Here is a 12,022-nt window from a genome sequence, read left to right on the forward strand (position 1 = left end):
GGTGTCTCACAAGAACAGAGTAGAGGGTGGGAATCACCCTCCTTGCCTTGCTGGCTATACTGCTTTTGATGCAGCCCAAGATACAGTTGGCTTTTTGGGCTGCAGGAGCACATTGCTGGCTTATGTCCAATTTTTCATCCACTGATATCCCCAAATTCTTCTCCATGTGGCTGAAAAAAAAGTTGTATAGGTATCATTTGGTGTAGTTTTGGTGACATGTATGAAGAATTCAGTGGGCTAGTAATGATTTTCTGTTAAAACTCACAGATGTGTACTTTCTTAAAATAGCATATTCTGTGTCAGTAGTTTCCCTGTGGTGAAATGCTGTATGTACGTATCAGACCATTTAACTCTGAAGCTGGTAATGAAATGAGTTTGTTTCATCTGAGTGTAACCTATGTAGTGTGACTGTCAAACCTACACATGTAGAATCATTTTACAATCCACAGAGGAAAAATAAGTACTTCTGAGTCTGTAAAGTGCATGTGTAAAACTGCTTGACTCAATACAGAAGTGCTTATTTTCCCCCCTTGGAAAGGAGTCTGCCTGGCTGGTTCAAAGGTAGGTTCTATAATTGGTTGAGGTAGTTCCTGCCTAAGGTGTCTGGGAGACTGTTGATTGCCTAAAAGATCATAGAACTATAGAACATCGTGAGTTGGAAGGGACCCACAAGGATCATCAAGTCCAACTCCTGGCACCACACAGGTCTACCCAAAAATTCAGACCATATGACTAAGAGCATAGTTCAAACACTTCTTAAACTCTGACAGGCTTGGTGCTGTGACCACATCCCTGGGGAGCCTGTTCCAGTGTGCAACCACCCTCTTGGTGAAGAACCTCTTCCTGATATCCAGCCTGAACCTCCTCTCTTGCAGCTTGACACCGTTCCCTCGGGTCCTATCGCTGGTCACTAAAGAGAATAAATCGGTGCCTTCCCCTCCACTCCCCCTCGTGAGGAAGCTGTAGGCCACAATGAGCTCTCCCCTTAGCCTTTTCTTTTCCAGGCTGAACAAACCAAGTGACCTCAGTCACTCCTCGTATATCTTCCCCTTTAGGCCCTTCGCCATCCTAGTAGCCCTTCTCTGGACACTCTACAGTAGTTTCATATCCTTTTTGTATTGTGGTGCCCCAGAACTGCACACAGTACTCGAGGTGAGGCTGCAAGATGGAGAAAGTCTGTCTCAATTTGGGTTTGGGCTACAAAGAGGCTGGTCAGTTGTTGCATGTACAAGGATAGCGGGCAACTTCGCTGCTTCTGTCTCTGCGTGTTGTAGGACTTCCACTAAGATCCTACCGTGAGTTGCAATGGGACAAGAACTCTGGCAACCTTTGAGGACACACATCCATTGTATCTTGTGATGTGCAACCATAAGAGATGATACGGGGCTACGTGTTCCATTGTGGTGATCTTTGAAAGGAGGGAAAAGTCCAGTTTGTCATTTTTGAAAACTATCAGTTGTAAGGTGAAGGTATAGCATGAAGAACGAACTTCCTGATGTTTCAAGGTCTTCAACTACTACTCAGTGGCCAGGCTTTGTCTTCGATGTGAATGCCTGTACTTCATCTATTTTGTTATCATGAATTAGCTCCAGGTCAGGGAAATTTTACAAGTGGAAGTAAAAAGGCCAAGTGAAAAAGGTTAAACTTATAAAGTGTGTTTAAGGTAGGTACTGGCTGCCACTAAACTTTATTTTCACTGCTGATTTGATAGGATTTGCTTTCTGAATATTAGTGTATCTGGATTTCAACCTGGTCTTTTTAGTTAAGTCCAAGTTTTGCTGGTACACATGTTTAAATATCAGCAATTGTGTTTCTGGACTAGGACCATCTATACCTGACTAATGCTAATGCACAAAATAGCAGGGATTAGATAATTGAACATTCCTTGTCTATTTGCCTGTTCAGCTATTTCCTGAAATACACAATGAGAGAACTAGTAACTCAGAAGTACATTTAAATTAGGGCAGAGTCTCTGATCTGTCTACATGTAGGAGGTGTTCAACATAATTTGTTCTCCAATCTTATACTTTAAAAACATTCTAGAAATACCAGATTAAGTAATGAATAGATAACTTGTTTCATAAGTCTTTTAAAATACAATTTTTGTGTACTGTGCAAAATTTCCCCTTGATTTCTTTCTCCTTTAGCACTACGTTAGATGAAGATGGAAGTAAAATGTAGTTGAAATGACTGTATTATAAGGGGTGCCAGTGCCTCAAAGGCTTCTGTCCAGTGCTGGTGAAGGAGGAAATCGGTCAAGTACAAACAATGTGGCTTTTATTACACTCAGCCAGCAATAATAAACCTTTGTACTTCAGCAAGATTTTTTCCGTTTGCTTTTTAAAAAGACACAGACAAGGAATATCCTGATCCTTTCCTTGCATTAATGTGGGACTGACTTGCATCAAGTAGTTCTTTCAGGCGAAAAAAAAACAGAGGAAGAAATCTGCAAGATGAGTTACAGGACAGACCAAAATATGCTGCTGATGTAAAAATAGCCTAGAATGTCTTAGAGGCATATATTTCAGGGTTGAAAAGGAAAGTGGCTAAGCAGGTGTTAGATGAAACACCTGTGTATCTAACACCTGCTTAGCCACTTTCTTTTTCAATGGCTAAGTATCATTTAGCCTCATAGTTTGTAGGGGACTGCTGTTAAGTTTGGACATATGGTGCTTCACGCATCTCTGATATTTGTCAGATTCCATGCAACTTTAACTTCTGTAGGATGAAGTGACTCTTCAAATCTTTCCTGGATTATTGCACTTGTAAGCATTTTTTTATTCTTAGTCAGTCATCAGTTTTCATGAGGTGAAAACATGTTTTGAGGCACAACCATTCTCTGTAGTTTTATGTTTGGTCAGCTTTATTTATTTTAAGGTTTCCTGCTTTCTGAGGGTAAAATTATACTTCTGTCCATACAGTAATTTGTCAGGAACATACAAGACCTAATATGTTCAACTGCAGCAATTGAAGGAACAAAAGCTACTGGAACAATCTGTTGTGTACCTGGCCCGTCGTGTATCTTCTACAGAGGTGCTATAGTAAACCTTCAAGACCTTTTTGAAAGTTCCCTTTAGTCAGAGGTGCTTGGAAAGGTCTAAATCTGCCCTTGACCTAGTGACATAGGACATTGTTAAAACTTTCACTTCTGTGGGAAACTAAACTAAATATCTCCATGCTGAATTTGGGTAAAGTAACTGGCCTATAGTGGTTTTACCTGGGCTGGCAGCTAAGTACCACACAGCCATTCACTCACCCTCCCCCCTCCCTCTCTGGGATGGGGGAGAGAATTGGAAAAAAAAAAAAAAATAATGAAAGCCTGTGGGTTGAGATAGAAACAGTTTATTAGGATAGAAAAGAAAGGGAAATAATAATGATAATAGTACTGCTAATAATAATGTGTGCAAAACAAGTGGTGCACAATGCAATTGCTCACCACCCGCTGACCAATGCCCAGCCTATCCCCGAGCAGCTGGCCCCCCCACCCCGGCCAGCCACCCCATATTAATTGCTCAGCATAACGCCATATGGTATGGAATACCTCTTCAGACAGCTTGGGTCAGCTGTCCTGGGTCTGTCCCCTCCCAGCTCCTGCTGCACCCCTAGCCTGCTCGCTGGCAGGACAGAGCGAGAAGCTGGAAAGTCCTTGGCTTGGTGTAAGCACTGCTCTGCAACAATTAAAACATCAGCGTGATATCAACATTATTCTCACCCTAAATCCCAAACACAGCACCATACCAGCTACTTCAACTAACTCTATCCTAGCTGAAACCAGGACGTGGCCAAATTGGTTTTGTATATGCTTCCAGTTAAAGGAGAAAGTTAAAAGCTAAAAGGAAAAGATAGAAGTACAAACAAATGATGAGAGAAAGCTTTAATGTCCTTTTAGATAAAGATTTGGTTATGTGAATTAGACGTAGCCATAAAGCTGTTTTTTTTTTCCAATTCTATTTGTTCCAGCTTAGTTTTATTCACTATCTTTCCTTTTACCTTCATTGTGAGGGAAAAAAAATTCACTGTGAAAAGCACTTTCAGTTCATCATCAGAGTAAGTGAAAAACAGTGTATTAATGATTTACCTGAACTAATTCTTTATGTGCTACTAGAGGCAAATTGCAACTACTTTTTTTTTTTTCATAGCAAGTTAGGGGTCAAACCCTTTTTGGTTTAGACTGTCTCAGACATCCAATTGAAAGTTTTAAATTTAGTACTGATCTCAGATCAGGGAGTAGGAGGCATGTATTCACAACAGCAGACAAGAAATTAAACAGTATCTGGAGAGAGATCAGGATTCATTATTTGGGGTTATAATATAAATATGGCTTGAAACTCTTTACTGTTATGAAGATTCATAAAATCATAGTGAGCATCCAAAGGAGGCAACAAAGATGGTGGAGGGTCTAGAGAAGACTTGAGGAGTGGCTGAGGTCCCTTGGTTTGTTCAGCGCAGAGCAGGCTGAGGGGAGGCCTCATGGCAGCCTGCAGCTCCCTCACAAGGGGAGCAGAGGGGCAGGCGCTGAGCTCTGCTCTCTGGGGACAGCGACAGGACCCGAGGGAACGGCATGGAGCTGGGACAGGGGAGGGTCAGGCTGGGGGTTAGGGAAAGGTTCTGCACCCAGAGGGTGGTTGGGCACTGGGACAGGCTCCCAAAGGCAGTGGTCACAGCACCGAGCCTGCCGAAGCTCAAGGAACATTTGGACAACGCTCTCAGACATAGGGTCTGATTTCTGGGTGGTCCTGTGTGGAGCCAGGGGTTGGACTTGATGATCCTTGTGGGTCCCTTCCAACTCGGGATATTCTGTGATTCTATTCTGAAATATCAGGGGCCCATAAAGTATAAAGAGAATCTGATAATTTTGTTTAATGGCACCCTGATATTTATAGTACTTTAATAGAGACCAAACAATTGTGAGCCAAAAACAATTTATCTGGAATTAGAAAGGAACTCCTGCCATGGGTGTTTTGTTGAATTGCTCTTTTTGGAAATCACGAACCTGTCTCTATGTGAACATGTGAACTATGTGAAAAACAGGAAGTTTGACTGGCGTGTCTTAATTAGTGTGGTGATTCTGTGTTTTTAATTTTTAAGGGTTGTAATTCAAAAAGAATTAAGTGGGTGGTTCAACACCAGGACTTGACTTAAGTGCTTGGTATTCTTCTCTGGCGTATCAAATCTTAAGGGAAGTTGAACAAGGATTATATTCCAAATTGTTAAATTTTGTTTTAGTGGTGTATCTCTATCAACTTCCTGTATAATAAGTAGTTAAGTAAGAAAAAAGTAACACATTTTCAGGATCTTTGAAATCTGGAAAATGCAAAGAGGTGGACATTTTTTACAGAGCAAGTTGGAAATGAATCTTTGAGTCACTGGCTAGACTGTACTTAGAACATGCAATGCTAGTTTTTCTAACTTCAGCTGAGCAATAAAGAATTGTTGATACTGATATTTCAGTTGTAAGATAGGTTGACAAGGGGCGAGACCAGAATCCAAAACAGAAGAAATAAAAGATCACTCTGGCATGCCACTGGCAATAGTATTTCTGGGGTGAGTAGCCTTATATCCCCCAGAAGTGATCATGTCACTTGGAGTGTAGCGGGTATATATATTTTTTGCTGTCTAGTGTCCTACATCGTTGCTAAATAGTAAGATATTTTCTCTATCCAAGTGGTTCCTAGTGTAAACTAGGAAATAGCACAGCGGATGAATGAAAGTCATGGAAGCAAGATACTCTGGCAAAGCTGCATATGGTGAACACTGTAGGAGGCATTTTGGTCCTGTTTTCTATGCTGTTAAGCTCTCTTTATCAGACTGTGTCCTCGTCTACATGATCACTGAAGGATGTAAAAATGCTTTGCAAAAGAAATTGCATAATATTTACTTACTGCGTTCACTAATACAAGATACACAATTTTAGAACAATGAGGCATCCTATGAAACCTCTAAATTTCTTTGTTTCTCTCTTGCGCTTTTTAGGTGTAGATCAGAACTCTCCAGGGTGGTGGAGGTGGAAGCAGTGGTCTAAAGAGTTATGAGCAGCAGCCCACAGCTGGCTTGTGGAACAGTGTTGAAGGCACTGGGAAGGTTGAGTGGTAGTCTGCAAGGCATTTGGAGCTGACACTGGTCTGTGGGTTGGAAAAACAAAAAACCTGAACAATGCCACTTTGATGTCCAAAACCTTCCTCCTCCTGTGTTGCCTTGCTCATCTGTTGTAGAAGCCCACAGCTGCTTGTGTCATCTCATTTCCACTACTCTCTCTCAAATGTTAATCTTCTGGTTACTTGGGCAGGCTTCTTTCCTTTCATGTGTCCCTTCTTCCCTTTTCTCAAGAATTGTTGACGGCCCCCTCCACCTTTTAAGACATGTATTGCTAGTCTGTTCAAGTTCTATCACAAGACAAGCCATAGATTAAAGAGCAGAGAAATCCGACATTCAGTAGCGAGATTGTAATCTGCTACAATTTACCTAAGATATCTTTAACACTCAGCAGAATTGCCTGTCCTGTTTATGGCTACCAACAAAGACCATCACATGGCCCAGTGGGAAACGTTTCTTCTCACTGTAAATAATAGCAAATACATCTGATGCTTTCTGTAGGCATCTGTGGAAATCAGGACCATCCCCTATGGGACTCAGAAAGCAGCCCTCAGGGTCATGGATCTCACTTGACCTAGTTTATTCTTTGTTAAAACAGATGGTATCTATCTGAGCAGGGCAAACTTAGTTTTAAGAAAGAACTGGGGATTAAAATGGTGGGAAGTTGGAACGGCTGGGCCTAATTAATGGGAGCAAGCAAAGAGGCAAACTGAACATTGAGTTCAGTCACCTACATCAATGGCAAAATAGTCAGTACGTGACTACTCAGTTATTTTAGCTGATTATTTTAGTGGCAGGATTGGTTTTCCTAGCATCTAAAGTATCTTAAATTGCATCAGAAATATTCCCACATTCGTTATTCTTTTCTACCAGGCTTCAAAGAGCAAAATCCTGGAAGCTGGATATGGTATTTTGGCATGGTGTAAGGGAATCCAGCTTGTTTTATATGACTGAGAATGCCCTTCTTGTGTTTGATACCCAGCCTAAGCTGGTCCTCCGCACTATTTGTCCTCCTCCCTGTTGTGTGTTTAACATGAGAAGGTTACCTAATTGAGAAGATTGTTGGCATTCCTTCAAGTTCTGCAACCGCACTGAATTTGCAAAGGGATCCAAAAAAATTATTGTTTCTGTTGTAAACAGATTATACTGGATTAGTGGTTAGCATTTTGCATGCTTGTTCTGTTTGCCCCCTTAGTCCTGAAAATCTTGGAATTGTGTTCATGTTGCAAATGGCACAAGCACTCTTCATTGCTTTTGTTACTGGTGGCGAGAAACCTTCATTTGCTAGATGCCTTTGAGGGGAGATGGGGACTCATCCAGAATGGTATATAATTCCTGAAGTCTCCTGTTTTGAACTGAACATAAAATAAATGTCAGAATATTGTGCAAATCTGCAAACACCATATTTCATTTCATTACTATATGTAAGATGTGCAAGGGCAAAATATTTCTATTCTAAGGTTTGTTTGCCTGTGTCACAGAGGGGCAAATGTAGCCAGTTTCAAATAGCTGAGTTTTGAGGAGACTGGGGCACAGAACTTGCACAGGGATTAGCAGAAGTTGTTCCATGACCTTAGTGTGGCTTTCGTGGAGGACAAAAGGCAGCGGTGCTTTGACAAAAGACTAGTAACTCTGCCTCTTTCTGCTTCAAAGAGCCGTCTCTCAATTTTATGGGAGCAGTGCCTCTGTCTTACACGCAGCCACTTCGCTGCCTCAATTTGTTAGGCTTCTTGCCATGAACATGGGGGCAGAGTTCCAGCTAGTCTCAGTGGCAAGGCAGGCCTGTGTAAAGCAGCTAGGTATTCCTGACTGTGCTACAGAACCGTAACAAGTCTCTCTTGTAGCCTGCCCACCCTTCCACCCTCCCCAGATGTCTGCAGGAAGGTGAACGTGAGCAAGAGATCCAGAACAAAGTGAGATATTTGAATTGTACCCATTTTTGTGTCCAAACTTCATCTGGTTTTCCAAAGACTGGGTAAACATTAAAACAAACAAATGCCACAGTTAGTCCTGCATGTGGCTGTGCGAAACCATAAATTAAACCACACTTGTGTGCATTTATACAGCTGCTGTTCTTAAGTTTCAGCAAGTTCTCTGTTGCCCAGTTCTTGTTAACAGCCCCACAATATTAAAGAGTTTTCTTTTTCTGTGTTGGAAAAATACCTTTTACTCCCATGTTTGCTCTTTGGTTCTCTTTGCCACAGGAGGAGCTTGAACGACTTAAACAGTGCAAGCAAACCTCCGTGGAAATTGCAGAGCATCCCTATTTTTCTTTGGGACTTTTGAGAGTGTGTATTGTTTGTCAAAAGAGCTGGAAGGGTGGTGGTTGTACGTCTGGGTACTGTCACTGCCAACAGATGTAGGCCTAATGGATTTTCTGAGAAGATTTGAAAGGGAGACAATTCATATTGTGAGAAAGAGACATCTGCAAACAAATGTTGGAGGATTTCTTGGTCTGCTGAGTTAGAGGGATTCAGGATTGTCAGCTTGATTTCCGTAGCTGCTTGAAATTAGGCTGAAGATGTTTGAAGAAAATCTGCGTGCAACCAGGCAAACAATAAAACTGGTTCGGGAGGTTGTAGGTTCTCGTCCGTCTGTGTGGTCTCCGGCTTTTCCCCGAGGCTCCCTGGATGAGATCTTGCCACCCTTCTGGAACAGCCTGCCAGGTGCTGCAGCTCTCGGCAGGAAGGTTTTTAAAGAGGCCATGTTTCCAAATTTAGAGCCATTGCTAAAGAAGTCCCTAACGGGTCCTGCTGTGAACGTGGTGGAATGTGGCGTTACTATTACTATTTCCGAGCACCGCCGCTCGTACTGCTGGAAAAAATAAAACGTTCTAAAATGAGAATTTCTAGGACAAGTGGGATGCTTCATGAAACATGAGGGCATTAAAGACCCAGGAAACAATTAGTTATGTGTTCACCTCCTACTTTACTCATGAATGTGTCTGTGGGAGTATTTTATTCATGCAAGTATCAAAATGCATATGAAAACAGCATTTACTTGCAGAGCTGGTACTGTTAATTTCCCTGAGTCAGCATTTGGAAGACTTACAGTTTTTAAGATGCTTTTTAGTGTAGATGTATGATAAGACTAGTTATTCTGCATTCAAAATGTTTTTCCAGGTACTTGAACTTGCATTTCAGCTCCTAATTCTGAAACGACCAAAGTTATTTTTTTCATGTATGCATCCAATAAAGATATAAATAAGTGTTTTAGTCTGAACAGATGGCTGTGCTTGAATGTTCTGTTTTTAATGTATTTTTTAAAAACTCATGTCCATGAAAACAAGATTGTTTACAGGTATAGTCATGTATTGTGACTGCATTGCTAAGGGATTTAATTGCATGGTAAATTTTCCAGGGTAACCTGGTGGGTTACTTCAATACAACAGCAAGCTTTATCTGAGACCTGTTTACAGTTTTCGTGGTTAAAGAACTGTAATTCAGGACGGGTGGGAATACGTGTTTTAAAAAACAAAACAACGCTTTGATATAATCTTTTGGACAACTGTAATCCTTGGTGGGTTTGTGGAGTGAGAAATTTTATCTCAAAAGCTGGTTTTGAAAGCTATATTGGTAGTGGAGCTGCAACTTTTATAGAAGTGGATTGCTGAAGTTGTTAGTTCCTCGTTTGTAGTGTGAATATTTTGTTCTGTTTTTAGTAAATGCCATGCTTTTAAACAATATTACAAGTGATTTGAAAGAATAACTGTTAAATAACATGTAAACGTTTTAAGTGTAAATACATATAGTGAGGGGGAAAAAAGGGGGGGGGGGGGGCGAAGACCCAAAACTTAAGTTGCCTGAATCTGTTAGAGGCAAAATCTCCATGTATTTATTTGTTTGTTTATTTATTTATTTATTGCCACTGTAATGCAGTTTTGGCACATCTTTTATTTTTGTTCTCCTCCCACCCTTCCCCTTTCCATGTACTTATTCATCCGCTTTGCTGGCTACACATCTTAGAAAGTTGTCTTGTGGGGTTGGTTGATTATAACCAATCAACCCAACCTGAAATCAGCTAACACGCTTGCTAATAATGCTGCATCAGGTCAATGGGATGCCTTCCTACAGTACGTGCAAGGCAGTACTTGTGAGCGTGAGTATAAAACTTTGACTTTTTTTTTGGAAGGCACTTCTGAGCAAGAGAGTGACCTTTTACAAATCAGGCAATTGGTTTGAATGCCACTTTATAGTGGGACATGTTTCTGTCAGAGAATAGGATTAAAAATCTCTTCTGTACTGTTCAGTGGAACCTACATAACATTGTTTAAAGAGCAAAAAAAAGAATGAGCAACCACCCAGAGAGCTGAAGTAGTTCATCTTGAAATGTGTAATACTGTGCCTGCTCACAAATGGACCTGTGGCTAAACATAATAGTTTTAATTCTCCTTTCAAATTCAAAAATAATTCTCAGTTCAGTTATGTATAATTGTCTTGAGTGCAAGGCATTTAAAAGGAAATTTAACTATTACTGTATTGAATGAAGAGAAATGCATAATACATTACTCAAAAGATGATATGTTTTTTGACTGTTTTTTATTTGCCTTTTATATTTTTAAGAGTGAATTGAAAAAGGAATGCATTAACTACAAAAAAGTGCCTGAAATGTACTCTTACCATGCAATATAACAATTCAGGAGATATTTTTTGTTGTTTATATACCAATCAGCACTTTTAAGCGTTTTTTTTTCCAATCACTCCTTTCCCCTACTGAATCGCTTCATTGCTCTGTACACATTTAAGGGAATGATCTCCTCACCTGATCATTTGCAGACAGTTGTTTTCAGTCACTGAGGTCTTGGTAGATTAGTATTGTTTTCTTTTTTGTTCTTTTTTTACATTCTGTACTCTTATGAGTTCCTATTTCAAACACTACTGGATTTAGCTACATTGTTTTAATAAATAATATATGGAAAGTTAATATTTACTCAGTAAACAATAACTTAAATCTGTTACAATTGAACATTAATTTCTTGGTCAGTGTTTTTTTTTTTTTCCCTTTATGCCACGTGCTGTGTGTATATAGGATAAGCTGAATGCTATTTCTGAGTCTGAGATTACACGCCCTGCTCCTACCTAAATTAAAACTGATCTTTGAAATTTAAGATTTTTCCCAGCCTTTCTTCTATACTTGAGAACAGTTTTGCATGTTTCATTTATTTTGGTTACATTTGAGTCTTCTCTGTTACTGACTTGTTTTTTTAGATCTTCCTTACCCTTTCTCAGGACCACTTCTGTTGGCAAGAAGTGCTTCCAGTATCTATCCAAAGAATGGCAGTATCACAGTATCACTATTGTTATTACACCATTATAACTAAAATTTGAGAAATTCCAAAGGAAGACAGTGTGGGAGCAACTAAAAAAATGTAATATTGATTATGAAAAAATGTGAGTGAGGTCCTGTAGGTTTTTAATTAGCAAATCGCTTTTTTTTAATAATACATTGATGTTTTTTCTTCAACTTTTCAGGCACAGGTACATTTGGGCGTGTTCATCTTGTGAAGGAAAAAATGGCCAAACGTTACTTTGCACTGAAAGTAATGAGCATTCCAGATGTCATTCGACTGAAGCAAGAACAACATGTGCACAATGAAAAGTCAGTCTTGAAAGAGGTCAATCACCCATTTTTGATCAGATTGTAAGTTGCTGTTTTTTTATTAAAGTAGTATATGAAGTGCAGTTAAAACTAAGCATTCCAGACTCTTATTGCAAGTTCTTGTGTACGTAACCAACAACAAATGCTTAATTTCTGTTAAGTAATCTACTCTAAAGTAGACTTCAAAGTAAAATATTTATTATGGAAGAACTAAAAATGTAAATACAAAAACCACAATTTAAGCATTTAAGCAATAATTTATTACAAGCTTTTTATGCTCTCTAGTTTTTCTTTTTTTTTTCAGACAGCAATAGAGATTTTCTCAAGTGAG

At 39.8% G+C, this 12,022-nt stretch overlaps 1 protein-coding gene across 2 annotated transcripts in view; it reads left to right on the forward strand.

Moving 5' to 3' along the window:
* Positions 1–12,022, forward strand: part of PRKX (protein kinase cAMP-dependent X-linked catalytic subunit) — a 59,516-nt gene that overhangs the window by 18,175 nt on the left and 29,319 nt on the right. Inside the window, exons 1-2 of one of the 2 annotated variants that reach the window (XM_035542202.2) lie at positions 11,324–11,483; positions 11,565–11,733. In XM_035542202.2, coding sequence (XP_035398095.1) covers positions 11,474–11,483; positions 11,565–11,733 — 179 coding nt within the window. In that variant the 5' untranslated portion in view covers positions 11,324–11,473. Of the gene's footprint in view, positions 1–11,323; positions 11,484–11,564; positions 11,734–12,022 lie in introns of those variants that run through there. The other variant, XM_035542201.2, reaches the window with a different exon arrangement.

The sequence above is a fragment of the Cygnus atratus genome, chromosome 1, assembly GCF_013377495.2.
Source record: "Cygnus atratus isolate AKBS03 ecotype Queensland, Australia chromosome 1, CAtr_DNAZoo_HiC_assembly, whole genome shotgun sequence".
Lineage (NCBI taxonomy): Eukaryota > Metazoa > Chordata > Aves > Anseriformes > Anatidae > Cygnus > Cygnus atratus.